This window comes from Engystomops pustulosus, chromosome 3 (genome assembly GCF_040894005.1).
Source record: "Engystomops pustulosus chromosome 3, aEngPut4.maternal, whole genome shotgun sequence".
Classification (NCBI taxonomy): domain Eukaryota; kingdom Metazoa; phylum Chordata; class Amphibia; order Anura; family Leptodactylidae; genus Engystomops; species Engystomops pustulosus.
Window position 1 is genome coordinate 122,742,417 of NC_092413.1, and position 24,219 is coordinate 122,766,635.

Genomic DNA, 24,219 nt, shown 5'->3' on the forward strand with positions numbered 1-24,219 from the left:
ATAGTAAAAGTAAAACTAAAAAAAAAAGTTTAAAAAAAAAATTATAATAAAAAAACCTAAAAATTCAAATCACTCCCCTTTCCCTAGAACTGATATTAATAAACAGTAAAAATCATAAACACATTAGGTATCACCGCGTCCGAAAATGTCCGATCTATCAAAATATAATAACGTTTTTTTGCCATTTTGGAAAATATTAAAAAATTTATAAAAAGTGATCAAAAGGTCGCACAGTCCTAAAAATGATAGGAATGAAAACTCCATCAAAAGTCGCAAAAATGACACCACCCACAGCTCCGTACACCAAAGTATGAAAAAGTTATTGCCGCCAGAAGATGGCAAAATAAAAAAATATATATTTTGTACAGGAGGTTTTCATTTTTTTAAATGTATGAAAACATTATAAAACCTATACAAATTTGGTATCCACGTAATCACAACAACCCAAAGAATAAAGTAGACATGTCATTTGGGGCGCACAGTGAAAGCTGTAAAATCCAAGCCCACAAGAAAACGTCGCAAATGTGTGTTTTCACCATTTTCACTGCATTTGGAATTTTTTTCCCGCTTCCCAGTACACGCCATGGAATATTAAATACAGTCACTACGAAGTGCAATTTGTTACCCAGAAAATAAGCCATAACAGAGCTCTTTATGTGGAAAAATAAAAAAGTTATAGATTTTTGAAGGTGGGGAGTGAAAAATGGAAGTGAAAAAACTAAAAAAGGCCAAGTCGTTAAGGGGTTAATAGAATTTCATGAGAAGAATACTCTGTGTAGGCGTGGCATCCTTTTATAATGTGTAGTTTTAAATCTATGTGGACCTGTTATGATTATACATAAATGTTCAATAAAGAATTTAAAAAAAAAAAAATAAAAAAAAAAATAGAGACAGCGGCTCTGGTAATGTTAAGTCATGCCTCTTCCACAACCTATCCCAAATTAAACACCAGTGTCCTATAAAGGGGAGTGCGAAGTGGAGAATCTCCTTTGTATATTAATCAGCAGCCACTTAATAGCCGGTAGGGGAGTTTGGTTCAAAGAGGCTTCTAGGGCCACTCAGAACCTGGAGGACGAACCCAGGGCTGTGTCCACCATGCAGGACAAAAGTGATGTCTTGTGATATAGCATAATGTCAGTCCCACCCTTCCCTGGTCCAAAGAGAGAATTTTAGCAAAAATGGATGATGGTAGACTAAGAGGGATTGTTTGAAATGCATAGAGCAATGTGGGCAATATGTCCATTTTACCTACACTGATCCTCTCGAACCAGGAGAATGGGAGCCGCTTCCAGGAGTGAAGGTCTTTCTCTATTGTTAGTAAAAGTGGTTTGTAGTTGAGAGAGAAGAGAATGGAAGTGTCTGTAGGAACTTGTATTCCTAGATACATGATGGACATGAGGGCCGACTTGAAAGGAAAGTTAAGTTGCAATTCAGTCACTCTGTAAGTTAACATTTAGAATTTCAGATTTATGAAGATTGACTCTAAAGTTGGGTGAATCAGAAAAAGATTTAAATTCTGTCAGAATTAAACGTAGGGAGATGTGAGGTTGGGTTACGTAGATTAGCAGGTCATATGCAAAAATGGCCATTTTATGGTGGACCCCTCCAAGAACTTTAATACTTTTCATGGCTAAAACAGCTTGCACAGGTATTTAGGAAGACTCTGTGCTGCTATTGTGTCGCACGCAACCCTTTTGTGGCACAGCTGCGCTGGCTTCTGTGCAACACAAATTAGGGGGGCGTGCTGCTGGATGGTCTGACTGATTCTGACTGAGCCCCGTATTTACAATTCATCTGTACAAACATGACGTATACATGGTATGATGAACCCCCACTCTATAGTTAAGTCACGGGGTCCACCAGTGCTAGAGAGCCTCAAATTTAGCATCTAAATCCCTGGCCACCTACGCAAGATTGCGTCTTTATGCTAAATTCTAATCCTCTAGCACCCAATTCTGTTAGGGGAACCACACTCATACGATTCCCTGACCCTACACACCACACACACACACACACACAGCCCAGCGAGGCACAACCACACTATATACCCCCTACCACTTATGTGTCAAATGGAATGCTACTGCAGAGCCACTCTGCACCCCATACAGTCACATGCTCATTCCTTCCACTTCGTAGCTGCCATCACCCTTTACTTATGGGCAAACTGGATGCCTACACCAGGACCGCATACATACACCTAGAAACACACCCCATAGGTACTGTACAGTTCACCTGGACACACACTGCTTATAGCTAACTGCTAGCATGAAGACACTCACAGGGAAACCCAGCTTAGCAGTAATTCACCTCACCGAAGATATGGGACAGAAAGAGCCACAAGGATAACTTATTAACCCCTTAAGGACGCAGCCATTTTGTAGCTTAAGGCTCAGCCCGATTTTTTGGATTCTGACCTGCGTCGCTTTATATGGTTATAACTTTTGAACACTGTTACGTATCAAAACGATTTTGAGATTGTTTTTTCCCCACATGTTGTACTTCATTTTAGTGGTAAATTTTGGCTGATAAGTTTTGCGTTTACTTACAAAAAAAAAGCAAATATGATAAATTTTTTGAAAAATTTGCCATTTTCGAAATTCAAAATCATTGCGTTTTCAGGCAGATAGATTTACCACCTAAATAAGTTGCTGAATAACATTTCCCATTTGTCTACTTTACATTTTCATAATTTCTGAAATGTCTGGATAATTTATTTTGACGTCACGCGGCTTACAAAAAGAATATCGCTTTTCCGGATTTTCAGAATTGACTATTTTGGGGATAAATACAGTTTTGAATGAAATTTTACATATTTAGCATCAAAACCCCCAATATAACCAACCCATTTTCAAATCTGCACCCCTCAAGCTATCAGAAACAGCTTTTACGAAGATTGTTAACCCCTTGAGATCTTCATAGTAATTGAATCAAAATGGAGGTGAAATTTAGAATGGTCAAATTGTTCCCTTATACGTTCATTTAGCACTAAAATTTACACATTTCCAAAATATAAAAAGAGAAAACCCACCATACAATTTGTTCTACAATTTCTCCTGAGTACAAAGACCCCCCACATGTGGCCATTACTTGTGTTATGGGGGCACAGCGAGGCGCAGAAGGGAAGGAGCACCCTGCAGCTGCCAGGATTTTAGTTTCCTCATTGGCCCCTTTTGAAGGCTATAAAATTTTCGCTTTTTCGTTATTTGGGCCATGTGATGCCATTTTTTTTGCGCGATGAGATGCTTTTTCCATTGTTACCATTTTGGGGTTAGTATCACCTATTGTTGAAAATTTAGGAACTTTTTTTTGAGGGCAGGAGTAGAAAAGCATCAATTCTGTACTGGATTTTTTACTACTTTTTTTTTTGGTGTTCACCGTATAGACTAATAATCATATTATCTTCATTCTATGGGTCGATACGATTACGGGGATACCAGACATGAATATATTTTCTTACGTTTTACTAAATTTGTCAAACAAAACCCTAATGTGGGGAAAAATCTATCATTTATGTATTGCCGTCTTCCAAGTGGCATAACATTGTTACTTTTTTGGCTACGGAGCTGGTTGATGGCTTATTTTTTGCGGGACATGTTGTACTTTGCACCAGTATCATGTCGGAGTACACATGGTTTTTTGATCACATTTTATAGCATTTTTTGTGGGATTGAATAGCTAAAAATCATAATTTTTGGAAGGTTTATAGCAGTTTTTTTTTACGGCGTTTATCGTGGGGGTTCAATAATGATTTACTTGTATTCTACGGGTTGTTACGGACGCGGTGATACTATATATGTGGGGTTTTTGTTATGATTTAGACTTTTTTGGGGTTATATGTCTCTTTATATGTTATGGGGCTTATGGGCATTTTTATTGATTTATTACTTTATTTTTTATTGAATAACATTTTTTTTTTAACTTTTTAACTTTTTCCACCATGGGAAATGACCAAGCAATCATCTGATTGCTTGTTCATGATAATACTCTGCAATAATCATGTATTGCAGAGTATTATCAGTGTCAGCCTATGCACTTGCATAGGCTGGCACTATGCCAGTAAGATGACGTCACAGACGCCATCTTACTGGCAGTGCCTGCAGGTAACTCTGGGGTCCAGATCGGACCCCAGAGCTACTATAGCAACGATCGGCGCCCCCCGAAAACGGTTCGGGGGGGCCGATCGTGGGGGAAAGACACCCCAGAGACATGTTAGATGCCGCGGTCGTGCTGACCGCGGCATTTAACGGGTTACACACCCGCGATCGGAGCCGACTCCGATCGCGGGTGTTACACTGGGGTGCCGGCTATTAGTTACAGCCGGCACCCCGTGTTTCCCCATGCCGGTTCGGCTCTGATCCAGAGCCGAGCCGGCATAAGCGCCGTGGCGGATATATCCGCCACTGAGCGCTAAGTCACTGCGCTCCGTGGCGGATATATCCGCCACGGAGCGTGAAGGGGTTAAAGGACAGTTTAATGTGCAAAAGCCACAATGCTTATAGGTTACAAAAAGTATGTAATAAAGAAACATGGATAAGACTGTAAAATAAATAGGGATAAAATAAAGTAAAAAAAACCTCTTACTAATTAGATTGGCAAAGAGATCCCTGTAGGAGAACTGACAAATTCCTGGGCAGCTCTGCAGAGCCTAGTTGCATCTCCTTGAACCAGACCCTGAGTGAGGTTTGTGAAATATTTCCCACGTATGTCATCTCTTCTTCCAGGGGTCTCCTGAGAAGAAGATATGCCCTGCACATTTTCCAGCAAATGAATGAACAAATCTAGCAATGCCAAATACCACTTAGAAATATTTAGCCAATTGCGGAATACCTATTTTGTTGTCTCCGTGAGTCCGAAATCTATGGCGCTTGGCACACTAGGAATATTGGAGGTTGCTGATCAAAGATTTGTTCCCAAGAAATTGAAATCTGAGTTATGACGAGGGTGGCTTTGAAGTACGGTTATTCATAATCTAAAACACCTGTCTATAGACCTAGAATACACACACGCATATGCTTCAATTAAACTTTTCTATTCATGGGACAGATCACACACGGAGGAGTAGGGGCAAGGAAGAATTTGGCATAGTGGATAGGTGTTAATTCCATTATCTTATAGCCAAGGTTTTAGCTGGGGGGGGGGGTGCATTGTGTTTTTGTCTGCATATCATTTGAGCTTGCATTGCGTCTATATTCCCATTACATTTAAAGTTTACATCTCATTTTCAGTAACTTTCTTCACATCACATTTGCATTACAGTTTCATTGTGTTTTTGTTGACATTGCTGATACATCTAATATGTTCTCTCATCATGCTTACATCTCACTTTTGCGAACTTTACATAGAATTTGTGTTTATTGTGTTTACATTGTGGATTTATAACGATTGTGTTAGCATTGGCGCTAATATTACATTTACATTGTGGTTGAGTTTACATTGCATTTGCATCCCCATCAGTTATTTTTACATCACGACTCAACTGCATTTTCTGTAACATCGCATGTACATCCCATTTGCATCACAATCATATAACATATGTATGTCAACACAGTGCAGATGCAGTGTTAAGTAAATATTAGTGGAATGTGTCTACAGGATTGAGAGATCACAACGTGTACCTATAGGATCATCATAACACACACCCTCTTCTTCTCCAGCTCCTCCTCCCTGACAGAAGACAGGTTTAAAATGTTCACATACTGGGACTGATATCTCTATCAGTGTAGCAGCGTGTTATAGCTTGTTGTGATCCACATGGCGGACCTGTCACCCATATAAAAAGTACTAGGAGCTCCTTACTAAAGTAAGCAACTCCTAGTGCTACAACAGATGACTCTGATGACTCTAGCAGACACCGCCGAACTGTACAATAGGAACACCAAACCTCGCTCAAAGCATTCTTGCGCATTCATGAGGGGGCGGTCCGAGGCGCTGCACTCCATAGGCTGGCGGTGACTGCCAGGCTTGATGCTTTCTAGTCCCGCCCTCTCATGAATACGTGTAACACTGCTACATCTGTTGTAGCACTAGGAGCTGCTTACTTTAGTAGTAGCTCCTAGTTCCTTTTTTTTTTTTATAGGTGACAAGTCCTCTTTTATTTAAAAATTTAAAAAAATCCTTCCTGACTCCAGAGTCTATTGACAATAATAACTATCATCTGTTGTCCAGGTTCTTCTTGAATTTACTAAGACATTTGGAAGAGTTACGAACAGTAACTTTTGCAGCAAAGGACCACCTTTCTACGTCTGTAGAATGGCTCTTTCCTCTTAATGCAGTTGATGGCTCTTAGTTAGATTTACAACAATCACTGTATTAATGTCATCGGGAAGACTACTATGTAGAGATGTACAATGAAGACCTGATTGATGGTTTTAAAGGAAATGTTTCATCTAGTGTATACATAATTCTTGAAACTGTAAATGAAAGAATTAAATATTCTGCGCTAATGATTTTTAATAATGATATCCAAGATTAAGTTGTTCCACTTGCTATGCTTGACAAGGGAATATACTTAATCGGCAGTGTATACCGTGGAACAATTATTGTGCTGCAGCTTTGCATCTGAATCTCACATAAAGTTACAATTTTATATTAAAACTTTTTTAATTTAATAAATCTGTCTTTTAGCCAACATTTTGATTTTTGTTCTTGCCCCTCTGCCCTACCCCCCCTCCCCCACCTCACATCACACTATCATACCACTGGGTTGGACTTGTATTCCTGATTTGTATCACTCTGTTGTGAATTTCCATACATTGATTTTTGGTCTTCTGTTATATCAGACAAGTGTAGTTGAATTGGTTCATTGCTACCATACATAATTATCGGCCACTACATTTTTTTTATTTAGCCTCAGCTGTAATAATTGAAAAGTACTAGATGGTTAATTTTGGTGGTCTATATCTAATTGGTTGATCAAAACCTGTTGTTCCACTGTTCAAAAGATAGGTCCCCCCATCCCCATAAAAAGGGGTGGCTCATTAGAAAGAGACCATCCAAGCAAAAAGTATGTTTACTGTCCTCTTTGCTTTTATGTGCTCACTTTCCTATTTCAGGGGGCATATCTATTGAACATTAAATGTAAATAACTTTTGGCTAAGCTTAAAAATGGATGCTTGATTCCGTGTGTCCAATTGGTAGCAGGACTCATGCAACGTAAGTTAAAGGGTAACAGCATCAGATTAGTGGAGGAATTTCTTGATAACTACACTCTCCAACATTCATTAACTCTTCCATACTACTTTGCTAAGTGTGGTATAGGTTTGTGCTGTTTACTGTTGATTACATGTATTCTGCTATAATGGCAGATCCGTATCGCTGGAGTAGTAGACCAGCAGTTTCAGCTTTTAATAATTCTTTGCTCACTGAGATTCAATAAATAGGCAGTCCCCGGGTTACGTACAAGATAGGTTTGTTCTTAAGTTGAATTTGTCTGTAAGTCGGAACTGTATACTTTATAATTGTAACTCCAACCAAATTTTTTTTGGTCTCCTTGACAATTGGATTATAAAAATGTTGGGTTGTTATAAGAACCAGGATTAACCATAAAGCTTAACTACAGACACCTGTAATAACTGTTATAGCTGTTTATTGTAGCCTAAGGCTAAAGTATGGTAGATTACAGAGGACCGTTTGTAACAAGGGGTCATCTGTAAGTCGGGTGTTCTTAAGTAGGGGACCCCATGTATACATTTTATAGTATAATTAGAATGAAGTAATTTGTGTCCCAATGGGATTTTATGCATGACCCCAATACTGGCCTAATGCATTCCAGAGCTGCTGGCTTTGACCTCAGTAGGTTATGCTTATCCCCAAGAAAGAAAAATTATATATTCGGAATCCAAAATCATTGAAGGAAATATACTTTCACTATCATGTCATGCTCCATTCTTAATATTCCACTGGCAGCTCAGGACATGCCCGAATTAAAGAGGTTTCCGGATTCTGAGTAATTGCAGTGCACAAACTAAATAAGATGGACCCAAATAAAATCTACATCAGGTCCTGCCTGGTTTAAAGGGAAACTGTCAAAAATTGTCCTAATAAACCATTAGCAGTTTGTTGTCAAGCACCTGAGCAGCTTCTAGATGACGTTTCTTTCATGGCTTGGTGTGGTTGCATCATCCAGTAAATCAACTTTGAATTGAGATGTAAATTGGTTTTATTAAGTTAAGGAGTTTGAGAGTTTAACACTGTAGTGAAACTTTCCCTGCCTTAGAATGCCCTCTTCACTTTTATTGATGGTCCTGCGTCCAGGGAAATCATTGATCTGAAGTCCAGTGCATAAGAAGGGAAACTCTAGCTTCCCTGACTTTATACATGTAACTTGCATCTCACTTCATTTTCTGGATGATGTTTTCACACTGAAGCATGAGAGAAACATGATCTAGAACAGTGGTTCTCAACCTGTGGGTCGGGACCCCAGCGGGGGTCGAACGGCCAAAACCGGGGGTCGCCTAAAGCCATCGGAGCAGCAATTTTACTGTGTTTTTACGGTGAGTTGCATGGTTTGGGGTCACCACAGCATGAGGAACTGTATTGCGGGGTCACAGTATTAGAAAGGTTGAGAACCACTGATCTAGAAGCTGTTCAACTGTTTGACAATACACTGGTAGTGGTTTATTAGGAAAATTTCTAATGGCAGGTTCCCTTTAAGCCATAGACTGCACCATTATCTGCCTCATCACTTCCACATTTCAAAAGTGTAGGGAAGGTAAAATGTTGGGATTCCTGGCTGTGTGCCAGAAAACTGATGTATTAGGTATGATAAATGCCCCCCATTGCCAGAGGTTATCATTCAAACTTACATCTACATCGACTGCTTGTGAAGGGGTGTATGGAGAGTGCCCATGGACTGATCTCTCATCATACACGGCAGGTGTCATCTGTGTAAAATTCTGGCATTGATTGCGGCAGTTAACTGGAACCGAATAGTGACGCCATTTTCGATGGCATTTCACCCACCCCTTTCTTCTCAGGATTGCAGGGTGCTGGACTGTAATACAGGAGCAGTATATTCACAATACAATAGTATTTCTGTATATTGTATAAGTGATCAAACCCCCTAGGGGGCTTGAAATAATAGTGAAAAAAAATTAAGAAAGTTTTACAAGTTTAAATGGAAAATAGCGTCCAAATGTTCAAATCGACCCTTTGTCATTTTGCCTCCAATAAAAATTGGAAAAAAATAATGATCCAAAGGTTGTACAGTTTTCAAAATGATAGCAATGAGAATGTCCTTAACCCCTTATCACCGACACTAGTTTTCAGCTCAATGACCAGACTCGATTTTTCAAATCTGACATGTCTCACGATAATTGGTTATAACTTCGGAATGCTTTAACATATCCGGGTGATTTTGAGAATGTTTTCTCGTGACACATTGTACTTCATGTTAGTTATAAAATTTAAGTGATAAGTTTTGCGATTCGTTATGAAAAAAAGTGAAAATTTGGCAAAAGTTTGTAAAAATTTTTCATTTTCCAGGTTTGAAATGTTCTGGTTTCCAGACAAGATGTAAAACTACCCAAAAAGCTTGATAATTAACATTTACGGAATGTCTGCTTTATGTTGGGATGATATTTTATGCTTCCGGTCATTTTTCTAGGATGTTATGAAGCGCAGAACTTTAGGTGCGATTTTTCTTATTTTCATGAAAATTGCCAAAACTCACATTTTGAGGGAAAACTCAGCTTCCAAGTGACTTTGAAAGGCCTAAATAATAGTAACACCCCATAAATGACCCCACTATAGAAACTTCACCCCTCAATGTATGTAAAACAACTTCTATTAAGTCTCTTAACCCTGTAAGTGTTTCACATGGGTTAAAAAAATATGGACCTGCGATTTAGAAACTATGGAATTTTTTTGGAAAATACATTCATTTAGGCCAGACTGACAGTTTCAGAATAAATTAAATGATGAAACGCACTGCAACGTTTGATGCCCAATTCCTCCCGAGCGCACGGCCGAGTATAGAATGAATGGAGGCGCCATTCACAGCAGATTTGTATTGTCACATTGTACTACCTATACATTTTTTTTTTTTTGGGTAATGCAAACATATGAGGGCTTATTTTTTACGGGATGAGATACAATGTATAGATAATTCATTTTGGGGGTCTATAGCTTATTCTTGAGATTTTATTAACTATTTCAAGGGGGACACACACAAAATCATCAATTTTTATTTTGGATTGTTAGCATTTTTTTCCCCCGCTCACCGTAACATAAAAATAATATTTTATCTTTATTCTCTGGTTCACTACAATTGCGGTGATGCCTCATTTATATAGTTTTTCTTATCTTTGCTCAATTTTCCTGAGCAAAACCAATATTGGAGAATATCGCATTGTTTTTACTATTGACAATTTTTTAGGGCCATAACTTCTGTATTTTTCTGTTGTCAGACCTGGTTGAGGGCTTATTTTTTGCGAAAAGAGTTGTTCTTTTCAGTCGTATCATATTAAGGAACATAGTTTTTTTTCACTTTTTAGAACATTTTTTGTGATGGTGTTTGAAGAAAAATTGTATATTACGGGAAGTTTTTCGTAGTTTTTTTTTTCGTCGTTCACTGAGCGGGTTCAATATTGATTTAGATTTATTGTACAGATTAATACGGACCCGGTGATACCAAATATGTAAATTTTTTGTGTGTTTTTGTGTTTTATATACTGTATTTGCATTATATGAGTAACTGGGAGATTATGGGATTTTATTTCTTTAATTATTATTATAAAATGATTTAATCTTTTTTTTTTTTTTACTTTCACATATTTTCCACCTTTTGGCTTGAACAAGCGATCATCCGATCACTTATTCAAGCCTCTACACTGCAATACACTTGTATTGCAGTGTATAGTGAAAGTAACTGGCAGGAAGGCAGAACCCGGCGAGAAGAGGAGCGAGTGACCCGGGGGCAGCGGCAGGAGGGATCGGATCCCCCGGTAAGCTCACCGGGGGGGGTCCGATCCACGTGGGACACACTTTAAGTGGTTAAACACCCCGGATCAGAGATTTTCCGATCCCGGGTGTTAGTGCCGGGTCTGGGCTGTTATATCACAGCCCGACACCGGCACTATACCGACCCGATGTCCTGAAATCATCTTCTAGATGAAAGGCGTCGCGTCAGAAGAAGTACCCTTAATGACCGACGTAGATTCCCGATAGGGCGGTCATTAAGGGGTTAAATCCCATAAACAATGACACTTTACATCTCCGTAGACTGGAGTATGAAAAAAGGTGTCAGAATATGGTGATGCAAGGTGTTTTTTGTTTAATGCAATTTTTTTTAACGTTATAAAGACATAGCTAAACTATATAAATTTGTTATCTCTAAAGAATAAAGAGGTGTCATCTCGACCGCACATTGAAAACTTTAAAATAAAGCTCACCAGAATATGGTGCACCTGGTTTGTTTTGCCTCTTTCACCACATTTGGATTTTCTTTTCAGCTTCCCAGTACATGGCACAGAATATAAAATGTTACCACTAAGAAATTCAATTTGTTTTGCAGATAACAAGCCCTCATATAGCTTTGTAAAGTTATGGCTTGTGGAAGGAGTGGAGTGAAAAACGGAAACACAATCATACTTAAACTGCATGATGTATTATTGCAGTGCATGTTAGAAAGTCTTTTTCCTGGTGCACCATACTATTACTGCGCACGTCATGAAGGCGTTATCAGAGCCAGAGATATCCACCCTTAAATTTGTACTAAAAATGTAGGTTTTTATGTACAGCTTTCTATTTCAGATAAGAGTGGATATCTCCGGTTCTGTTAAGCATCCATACACAATCCAGTCATATTAAAGGGGAGGACTCTGTTTAATAGGACACCAGCCAGAATTGTGTTTCTAGGTGCAAGGTTTCGGGAGATATAAGCACTTGAAATGTGTCCCCCTCCGGACCGTCAGCTGAAGGCAGGACGTTGGTGGAGCTGCATGAAAGACTCACTTTTTCATTACTGCAGAAGTACATGCACTTCCTGCATCTGTAGCTCAACCTGGGGAATGGTGATGGAATAATGCTGTACACCAATGAACATTGGTCACGAAGGGGTTAACTTTCAGGTGACAAAAGTGTCAGGAAGCAGTGTTTTTGTATGCATGGTCATTATGTGATTATTCAGTTATGTCCTGTTGGCTTTTTTTAATAGAATTTGAAAAATTTTTAGGGTATTTCCCAACAATTACAGCAGATAACAGGATATATTATGAAATGAGGAATAGGTGTTTATGCTCATTGTGCCTCCAGCGTTATTCAGTGCTTATTAGAGAATTGTAATTAATTCTGCAAATGATATTTTATGGCTGGCAGAGTTCATGTTTTAGAGTAGTGCCTTACGATGATGATTTGCTTATTTACATGTGATTACTGTTCCAGGTTATTTTAGATGTCTGTTGCTTGTTTTCCATTTCTATTTTTGATGCTGAGGATTTAATGTGTCTGTCAGCAATTATGCTTTTTTAATACAGTTGAATCCTTCTTTTGCAATAAAAACCCGCTGGATTTTGGGGAAAGTATTTGTTTCTTGAGACTGATAAAAATCTTTTTTATTTTTTGTGTAGAAATTCTTGACCAAGCAGATCTGCTCCATAGTACAACCTTAAAATGATGCTGCACTTTTGAAGAGTAGGTTGAGTCTACTTGGTCGTAATCTGTATGTAAGGTTTGTTTGTAAGACTGTTTTTACAATAGCTCACATTTGTAACTTAACTCAATAGGGATATTTATCATTTGGATTTTTTTTTAATTTTTTTGTTTAACTGATTCTTTGACTCTTTTGACTTATAAGTGGCTGATGTTACTATTTCTCAAGAGGGCAAGTGTACTAATACATTTGTGGAAATGTATATGTTTTGTATTGTTATTTGCCCTTTTCACTTAATTTTGGACAAATCATATGAAAAGGCACCTATTCTATTCACACATTCTTGTTGTTTCATCTAACTATTGGAGTATTTGGTGGATACCCCTTTCAGGATACAACCCAAAAGAATTGAAAACTTGCCAAGAATTTTTTATTCAAGAACACAATAATCTATTATTATAGATCAGTGATTCTCAACATTTACTAAGAAGTTCCATCTGCGAATCACCACATAAGTGATTTACCTCTAAGGCGATCCCCGATCTTCCCACTCCAATCTAAAATGCCCATTTTACTGCAGCTCCATACCCCATACTGATAGTTGTTTGTCTTTATAAGAAGGGGGCTACAAATCAAGGGGACACTACAATACCCCATTTCCATGCTATAAATACATACACCACAAAAAAACTGGAAAGGCTTGGCTTGAGTATAAGCCCTAGGGTAGGAAATGCAAGAGACACACCTCATTAATGAAATATCCACAGCAGAGCCCCCTTTGCATAAAATGTCCACAGCAGATTCCCTTAGCATAAAATGTCCACAGTAGACCCATCTTCTCATCTTCCTGCCCACGCACATACACTATGATGTCTCGTGGCCGCAACACAGCCGTTTCATAGCGTATGCGCGCTGGCAGGAAGAAAAGACTGAGCCGAGGAGACAAGAAGACGAAAGTAAGTATAGCGTTTTTTGTGTTTTTTGTTTTTTTTTACTTGAAGTGGCCCAGTCCTTCATTTAGGGCCCGGGTTTGGCCGGAGGTGGGCCCCTCAGATCCCGAAGGCCCGGACGCACGCCCATAATTATAATAATTAGAATAGCAATGAAATTTAGAAAATGTAGACAGAGTGTAAATGATACATTCTAAAATTTACAATTGCCAGTTTTCTTATTCACTTTTAGTCAATTACTGTTTGTTTAATCTTTCAAGGGATTTTGATGAGATTAACATTTCAATAAGCATTAAGACATGAGGTGCTAGAATTTATATTTATTTAGAGCATTTTACTTTTATAATAACAATAAACTATAGTCTGCAAAAACCTACAAGGACCCATTATACAGCTTTTGTAATAAAACCGCCTTGAGTTTAACAAAGTATTGGTGGAATAATACACAATACTCTACTTCCTATCATATGGCACAGGTTTCATGATTACTTTTGTACTAATATTACTTGCTCTATTATAATGTTTGAGAAACTGGTACAGGGATAGCATTAAAGAGCATTACTATGTACTCCATTTTAACTGGCATCAGTGACTAACCCCATTGATTTCAGCAGAGAGAGGAATGATTCAAGACTATCCCGTTTAACCCCTTCACAACTGGCATATGGCTGTATACATGACAGTTACCAACGGCTATATCTCCTGAACCATGGCACATAAAACACAATTTTTGTGTCATATTAAACAGAATAATCTCCCTTTTAAATATGTATGGATGCTTAACAGAAGAGTGTACATCTCCGGTTCCATTAAGCATCCAGGCAGAAAAACATATATGATGATAAAGGGGAGGCTCTTTTGTTTAGTATGATACCAGAATTGTATTTCTAGGTGCAAGGGTTCAGGAGATATAGGCCGGCGGCACACGTCACGAAACGTTTTGAACCCGTTTTTGGGATGTTTTTAAGCAGTCCGTTAAAAACCGTATGTGTTAATTAAAACAGGACAAAACGGGTGCGTTTTCAAAAACGCATGCTTTTTTAAGATAATTGGTAAAACCGGTCAAAAATAGATGCTTTTTCAAAAACTGCTTAAAAACGGCCCAAAAACAGGTTCAAAATGCCACGTGTGCCTCCGGCCATAAATGTTTGAAGTGTTACCCCCTCCAGCCTGTCTGCTCAATTCAGAATGTAGAAGAAGCTTCAGTTTGTAGTACATGCACCCTCTGCATCTGTAGCTGAACCTGGGAAATTGTGATGGAATAATGCTTTAAAAAAATTGTTATGATATGTAAAGCTTTCCCAGAGATCTTGTCATTTAAAGAAGCGCATATCAGAGCGTCAAAAATTAACCTGGACATTCAGGCACCAATGACCAATGGTCACAAAGAGGCTGAAGGGGTTTGCCCATTAAAAAGAACGTCCTCAAATTTCAATCCCCATGGGATTTTACTCGGTGATAGTCAGTGTAAAATTCCGGAGTGTGGGTGAGGACTCTCTAACAAGACAATCATGATTCCTGTGTGCTGACAACATGTTTATATTATCAGGGTGCAGGTTTATCTATGCATTCTACTAGTATCTGATGCATAGAAAAAGAGAAATGAGTCAGATCAGAGACGAGATGATAAGATCCAGGAGATAGATATAGAGCACAATGACACTCCCAGCTCGACTAACTCACCTACAACACACAGTCAGCACTGCTATGCCTCCCTCTGATAAAGACCTTATCGTGTCTGTAGCTAGTAGCGTAAACTCTGCACAATGCTGCTTGCCGGGCAGGAAGTGCCTGTGTGAAATGCTGAATTTTGTTAATTATAGGGAATTAGAGAATGTGTTATTTTGCTATCCTGAGTATATTGTCTTTGTGGGAATACTGCTTAAGCAAAAAGTAGCCGAAAGCTAAGATAGCTTTTTGTGTTGGGCTAGAAAAGGCAATGTTTTACAATTTCAGTGTTTTGTTTCTGATTTACCGTATATTCCGGCGTATAAGATGACTTTTGAAGACAGAAAAATCTTCTGTCATCTCTGGGGTCGCCTTATACGCCGGTAATCCCAACCGCCCGCCGTGAATTCACGGCGGCGGTCGGGTCGCGCTGCATGGAGAGGGCTCACGGGCTGAGCCCTCTCCATAGCTGGTAAGTCTTTGCTGCATATTGCTAGCACCGATCGCGGGTGTTTTCACAGCGATGGCTGCCGGCAAAGCTGCCGGCAGCCTCAAAAAGATAGCGACGCATGGGCGCCGCCATCTTACCTGGTATCGCCGCTCCCCGTGACGTCATCGGGGGCGGCGATCCGTCTCCATGGTAGCCTCGGGTCTTCCGAAGACCCGAGGCTATTTCGTTTTAACCCCTTCATTACAATGTGCTGATAGCACATTGTAATGAATGAGGAGTAAAATCCCCATATACTGCCATACTGTAGTATGGCACTATATGATAGGATCGATCAGACAACCTAGGGTTAAAGTACCCTAGGGAGTCTGAAAAATAGTATAAATAAAAATAAGAAAAAGTTAAAAAAAAATATATACCTTATATACTCGAGTATAAGCCTAGTTTTTCAGCACAAAATTTGTGCTCAAAAACCCTAACTCGGCTTATACTCGAGTCAACTAAAAAACAAAACTCACCTTTCTGACGTCACCCGTAGGTCCTCTTCTGTCTGAGACAGTCTGAGACAGAAGAGGACCTATGGGGGACGTCGGAAGAATGAGTACAGTGTTATTTTTTTTCCTACTACAGGGGTTGGGCAGGCTGTTTGCTACAGGGGCTGGCAGACTATATACTGGGAGGCTGTAACCAATGCATTTCCCACCCTCGGCTTATACTCGAGTCAATAGGTTTTCCCAGTTTTTTGTGTTGAAATTAGGGGTCTCTGCTTATACTCGGGTCGGCTTATACTCGAGTATATACGGTAATAAAAAAACCTAAAATTTCAAATCACCCCCCTTTCCCTAGAACTGACATAAATATAAATAAACAGTAAAAATCATAAACACATCAGGTATCGACGCGTCCGAAAATGCCCGATCTATCAAAATATGCTAACGGTTTTTCAATGCGTTTAACCCCGTAACGGAAAATAGCACCCAAAGTCGAAAATGGCACTTTTTTGCCATTTTGAAAAATATAAAAAAAATCTATAAAAGTGATCAAAAGGTCGTACAGTCCTAAAAATTATATCATTGAAAATATTATCAAATTTCGCAAAAAATTACACAACCCACAGCTCCGTACACCAAAGTATAAAAAAGTTATTAGCGCCAGAAGTTGGCAAAATCAAAAAAATTATTTTTGTACAGGAGGTTTTCATTTTTGTAAATGTATGAAAACATTATAAAAGCTATACAAATTTGGTATCCCCTTAATCGTACCGACCCAAAGAATAAAGTAGACATGTCATTTGGGGCGCTCAGTGAAAGACATAATATCCAAGCCCACAAGAAAATGGCGCAAATGCGTTTTTTCACCATTTTCATTGAATTTGGAATTTTTTTCCCGCTTCTGAGTACATGGCATGGAATATTTAATAAAATAAAAATGTAAGGTACAGTATGGTAACATTTACAGTAAAATGGACGATGGTAATGTTGTTGTATGCCTTATGTTTATGAGCGACAGTTTTCCTGCTATATACCTGCATGTCATAAGAATTTAAATGAAAAAAAGGACCATGTTAAATTCAAATGTTTTTTTTTTAAATTTTACCGTTGTTTTGTATGCATTGGAAAAGGGGTAGTCTTATACGGCGAATATATCTTAAACTCTATATTTTAAACAGGAAAGTAGGGGGGTCGTCTTATACACCAGGTCGTCTTATACGCTGGAATATACGGTAAATTGGGTAACAATAATAGACACTGTTATAAGTTCTATATTATTATATGTTTTTGTATTCCTATACTTACACCTTTTATATTGCTACATGTATATCTAATGCTATGAACATGTAAGTATTGTAGTACACCTATATTTGTTGCTTTACTTACAATATAATAAAAAGAAGTACTGTAGTTTTCATAGGCTAATTTCAAAAACCCGTCAAAATGATCAAAACATCTTCTTATAAGCTTGTTAACCCTTTAAATGTTTCACATGGGTTTAATCAAAATCGCAGGAAGTGCTAAGCTAGTGTTGAGGGAGGAGGGCTAGCAATGGTAGCCTCTGAGGCTCATTAGCATAATGTTAAATGTTTGATTTTAGAATGAATGAGGCCAAGGTTAACAAATATGATGATTACCAGTATAATGATGCCTGGATCTATGAGTAAGTGTCCCTGGTTTTTCCTGCTAGATTTACTTTAACTTGATAAAAAAGTTTTATAATGATTCTTTAACATGAGGGTTAATTAGGCATTTTTATTTTCTTTGGACCCACATTGTAAGAGAGTAGGCTGAAATAGATGCCTTTTTCATCCTTTCAAGCTATGTTACTGTTTTACATTCCAAATGTTTTATATATGCTCGAGTATAAGCCTAGTTTTTCAGCACAAAAAAATGTGCTGAAAACCCAAACTCTGCTTATACACGAGTAAAAAAATATAGGTTTTACCAGGTTTTTGTTGTAAAATTAGGGGCCACGGCTTATACTTGGGTCGGCTTATACTCGAGTATATACAGTATATATTAAAATCGCTTGCAATAGCCTGAAGAGCATTTAAAATGAGGTTGGTTGTGCATCTTGATGTGAAATTGCCTTTTTCTGAAATGGAGCTTGGAATTTAATGCATCTTCTCAATACATACAATGAGAATGTTTAATAACCTGACTGTATTGTCTGTAGCAGGCGAGTCACTGAGCTGATGAAATTACTGCCTCTTTAGCTTACACCTAGCACTTCTATTTGACTCCCAATATCTCTGCAGGTTTTTCAAATTTTCAAGTTTATAACCTTTTATTCCTGTCACGAAAGGGCAATAGCAGACATCTATTTTGTATATCTGTTGACATCCCTGATCCTGAAGGGTTAACCTATTTCATACAGTCGCATCTATAGACATGACAATGAAAGGCAATCACAATTTGTCAGCCACACATTTGCAATTGCTTATTCTCTGCATGTGGTGGTCTTAGTCAGACGTGCCTTGCCATTGATTTCTATTCGATGTCTATGTTTCTCTTTTCAGCTATGCTCCCAGGAAATGGGCCTTTGTAGCTCTCTGACACTGCTTTCATACATGAATAATCAATAGTGAAATGATATGATATCAGGAAAGAGATGTTTAGAAAGAGAAACTCTGACATTTCTATGGAATTGAGATGCAGCCAAAGCCAAGACGCTTGGCTGTAATCCTTTCATACATTTTGTATTGAAACATAAGACGTGTCAGAATTTGGCTTGTCAGTTCATGTAGTTTTTGAGCAAGGAGGACAGAATATATCCAGTATAAGTTCTTAGCATTCTTCCTCATATGTAATGATATTCAGAAGTATTTCTGTTTCACCAAGAACCTTTGGTATATTGTACTGCATATGCTGTTGCTTTCTGCATTTGTTTTTAATGTAATCACAAACAGTTGTTCTATTATTGCCATTCTGACACTTTGTGCAGTAATACATAAAAATGCATAAAATAGGTACACACATCTTTGTCCTAAATACCATTATCATAAAATAAAATGTGTACTAAAGAGAACTTGACAGGCAAATTAACCCCCAAAACTTATACTAATATACTAATATATTTTCATAAACTACCATTAGAAAGCAGATTGTGTGTATGAGATACTCCTATACACATGACTGACAGCCTGTATAATGATGTGACACCCCTGGTGCTGGTAGCATCCTGGGGCGACACCTCCTGCATTTTGTGTATGTATGAGATAAAACAGCTCCAGGATGCAGCCATCTTATAGCAGAACATGTCAGGTACTTGTGTTGCTGATGTCTGTATCTCACACATGTGTATAGCAGAACACTGCATGCCAGGTACTTGTTTAGCTGATGTCTGTGTCTCCCACATGTTATAGCAGAACATGTCAGGTACTTGTGTAGCTGATGTCTGTGTCTCACACATGTGTATAGCAGAACATGTCAGGTACTTGTGTAGCTGATGTCTGTGTCTCACACATGTGTATAGCAGAACATGTCAGGTACTTGTGTAGCTGATGTCTGTGTCTCACACATGTGTATAGCAGAACATGTCAGGCACTTGGTTAGCTGATGTCTGTGTCTCATACATGTGTATAGCAGAACACAGTGGGGCTCATTTACTAAGGGTTCAAATGCCGAACTTTAGTCGGGTTTCGCGACTATTTCAGTTTTGCACCGAATTGCCCCGGGTTTTGGCGCACACGATCATATTGTGGCGCATCGGCACCGGCTTGCATGCGACACAAAACGGGGGGCGTGGCCGTCGGACAACAACCCGTCAAATTCGGACAAACTGCTGAATTTGCAAAAGGAAACTTACAAGCCCCGGGAAGAAGCAAGTGAACTCTGGTCCAACAGGTAGTGGTGACAGAAATAGTTACAGAGACCTCTGGTGACAAGTGTCCTTTAATCCTCTTCTTGTTTTGGAGGTCAGACCCACACACCAGCTTGCACAAGGATGGAAATGTTTTAAAGGGGTTATGCCACGAAACAATTGACTGCAAAAAGCTGTCAAAGAGGTTAAAATATTTCAAAAATCTATTTGTAATGGTTACCTGGAATTAAAGATACCTTTTTTTTTGTTATTATGATGCTTGTTCAGCCTCTATTCTGCTCCACACAGAAGCAGATGTGGGAGGGGCCTAGCCAGGCACATGCACAGCACTGACAGCGGCAGTTATTGCACAACTCAGTGCTACAGAGCGCACAGCCTTCAGAGTCTCCTTCCACCTGCTGTGCTCAAATAGTCCCTGCATTTACTGATCCAATAGAAGTCCAATTGAAATGTGTCATACGCCCCATGTTAAAAGTGCACCAAAAAAAGTTGGTACAGTCTGTCAAAGCAGTGCAGGGGGCACCAGATTCATGAAGAACGTGCGCCAGAAATCCTGAATCTGGCGCTCCCTGCACACTACACAGGAAACTGCACATAGTACACATGTACTATGTATTCTCACAGCATCATGGTTGGTCAGGCTGACATGCATGGCGGAAGTCTAGGTGGGTGCAGGGGAGGCAAACCCCATGTGTATCGTCACTCCAAAGTGACACTTACCCCTGAGGAAGTCATTACGAAGTGAGGATACGCATGGAGTTTGCCGTCCCTCTATTTTTCTAGACCTCCGACATATATACTTTACTATCCGCGTGACCGACCATGATGCTGTGAGAATACATTGAATTGCAACTAAATCACTAGATATAGATAGATATTTATGAGATAGATAGATATGAGATACATATGAGAGAAATAGATAGATATGAGATGGATAGAAAGATGACAGGTGATAGATAATAGGACTTGGATAGATAAATAGGTGACAGCTTCTCACATGTTACTGATCTTTAGCGACTTCCCTGCTAGTCAGGGACAGGGGCCCCTTTGCAGGACAGCAGGGTAGCATGGAGGGACAGTGAATGGTGGAGAGTACAGGAGGAGGACTGCAGTGTAACATGGAGGGACAGTGAATGGTGGAGAGTACAGGAGGAGGACTGCATCAGGACAGGTAAGAGCTCAGCCTGTTACTTGTGTTATCTCTGCAGCCTTCTGTGTGACCTGACTAATGGTGGAGGGAGGAGAGGGCTGCTGCATTGCTATGATCCATGTTAGGGAAGGACTCCTCTGAGCAGCAGACAGCCATGTCTGTCTGGCTGCAGTTACCTTGTATCTGCTGCTGGAAGCACCTGTGGAGCTGGTAAGCAGTGGCCATCACAGCACAATCCCTGCCCCTCCTCCTCTCTCACCTCCTATTGGCTGCAGTGTGTCAGCTGATCTCTCAGTGTGGAGAGGAGCTGTGAGCCCGTGGATCAGCTGTAGCTCAGGACGGGAAACAGCTACCACCAGGGGGCGCCAGCAACCAGGACAAAAGGAGTTATCTCAGTAAGGCTGCAGATTTTTTAATAAGTGTAAATGGTGAAAGTACTTGTCACAATGTATTGGACCCAATTACAGACATTTACTATGGTGACACAACCCCTTTAAGGTTCTAAAAATATAGTGAATATTTTATAAAATAAGAGAATGGCTTTTCCAACAAGAAATTGTTGATGTTTTCCAGGCTGTATGCAGAGAGTAGATTAGAGAAGGTAGACAAACTAAAAAATGGCAAAAGGGTGTAAAAAGGCAAGCATTATAACAAAGATTTCTATAAAAGCAATATGTGTAAATAATTTTTTTTCTAACATTAAAACTTTTATTGTTGACAGCTCCTGGAAGGAAGTTTTTCTAGAGAAGTCAGTCATGAAGTTGATGGGCTCATCTTTCAACCAACTGGAGTAAGTTGAGTAACTAGAACATTTTATAATACTTTAACTGCATATTTCTGAAAAAATATTTATAAATATTATAGCTCTTAGGGGTTTGCCCATGAAAGAAAAAGTGTTCAAATCCTGTCTGGTGGAACTCTCCCTGACATTGGGAAATATATATATATATATATATATATATATATATATATATATATATATATATATATATATATATATATATATATATTATACTACTGTATATATGGACAAATGGGGGGGGGGGTTCCACCCTCACTAGGGAAAACTTCTTTTCTGGGGCACATGTGCGGCAGCGCTTAAAGTCATACAGTGATAGGTAAGTGGTTAAAGGCACTGTGTCATGAGGACATCAATTGTATTCTATTTACCTACACATCCCTGCATTTTTCTAGGGGCTGCCAGATCTTATGAGATACTTATGGTGAACCTGCTCTTTGGTTGATTGGGTATATTGTTAGACTGGTGGACCGTTTGTCTTCAAAGGCTCCCCATATTACTATGTTTTGTTTTTAAGTTATAAGTTGCCCAGCTTCTCCTCTTCTTCCTATAAATTACTTTAGTATATACAGGCAGTCCCCGGGTTACATACAAGATAGGGTCTGGAGGTTTGTTCTTAAGTTGAATTTGTATGTAAGTCGAAACTGTATATTTTATAAATGAAATTCTGGACAATTTTTTTTCTTTTGTCCCAGTGACAATTGGAGTTTCAAAATTTTTGCTGTAATTGGACCAAGGATTATCAATAAAGCTTCATTACAGACACCTTACAGCTGATCATTGCAGTCTGGGGCTATAGTAAAGCATCCAGAAAGCTTCACCAGAGGTCACAGTGGGCAGAGGGGTCTGTCTGTAACTATGGGTTGTCTGTAAGTCGGGTGTCCTTAAGTAGGGGACCGCCTGTACTTGTGGCAGCCAGGATACATATAGAATCTAAACAGCAATTTTTGTGGGTCTGTATATGCAATGTGGCTTGCTGATACATTTTATTATATGACCCACAGTAAGACTGATTTGATTTATGGCTTGTATGAGTTTATATGTTTTTACTCTTTTCTTTTTTTAATGTGCATCAGTGAAAAACTGACAAATCTCAGATGGTAAAGACAGATAAAGACATTTTTTGTAGAAAAACTAAAACAGATAGGTCCAGATGGACTTGAAAGGGAATGTGTCAACAGAAAGTAACCTATTTCTATAAACTAGCTTATATGTAAAACATCTTTTTTTTTATGTGCTCCCAACAAGAACAGTTTTTGCATAAAAGAACAGCTGACTGCAAACTGCTGCTGTTCACAGGACATTTTACATGGGTCAAGTCATATCCATGAAGCTTGATTGCAAGTAGACTTATTTATATTCCTTGAAAATCCCATATATGTGCACGACTTGTTATCTAAACAATTAACCTGTCTTATCAAGCAGGACCTGTCAAAATCTATAAAGTCATTTGTTGTGACAAGTGTCATAATCTATGTTGACTTTTTCAAAAATTCACTTTCTTCAGCTTCTTTTTATTCATTTCTACACCTCTGCGCATCTAGAATTAAACTTCATACTGAACCATATTGCATATTGATGAGGTACATGCTCTTTAAATATTTCATCTAAACTTCAAACACGGCATGAAACTAGTCAAAGCACATTGAAAAACTTTAGTGAGACAGAAGGCAACTTGTATTTTGTACTGCCTAGGCCCTCAATATATAGGATAAAACATTGAGTAGTTTTGGTTTGGTTGTTAGCTTTATTCAGATACTTCTATATTGTATTGTACAAACTATAGATATAATTGGTAGAAACATAAAGCAGAATGTGTAATGTCCTTTGTTTATTTTATTTGTCTTTTGTCATATAACGCATTCTGAGAATGCATTATGGTTAAGTCAGATGTGCAGAATAGGGCAACTAATGACCTGCTTCAGATTTATCTTTCTGGAAAGGAATACCAAGGTCATTGGGGCTTATTTACTAAGGGTCTGTGAATCGCAATTTCGTTGGACTTCCCAGCGTTTTTGGGATTTGCGCGGCTATGACAGGTATTTAGCATGGAATTGTGTCGTGCACGATCGTATTTTGGCACACCTGCGCCGGCTTTCATGCAATGAAAACCGGGGGGGGAGGCCGTCGGACCATCTGACTGATTCGGACTGAGCGCGAGATTTAACATTCAAATTGTGTCGCAAGATCAGGCACTTACATGCACCGGGAAGAAGATGGTGAACTCCTATTAGGGAACATTACTGGGTAAAAGTTTGGTAGAGCTTCTGCTTTTTGAATATTCATTGAGGCTTCAGT

The 24,219-nt window shown here is 38.9% G+C and overlaps 1 protein-coding gene across 1 annotated transcript in view; it reads left to right on the forward strand.

The window, feature by feature from the left end:
• Positions 1–24,219, forward strand: part of RNGTT (RNA guanylyltransferase and 5'-phosphatase) — a 289,029-nt gene that overhangs the window by 138,771 nt on the left and 126,039 nt on the right. The window contains exon 12 of the mRNA XM_072141974.1: positions 21,844–21,912. Within this exon, the coding sequence (XP_071998075.1) occupies positions 21,844–21,912 (69 nt within the window). The remainder of the gene's footprint in view (positions 1–21,843; positions 21,913–24,219) is intronic.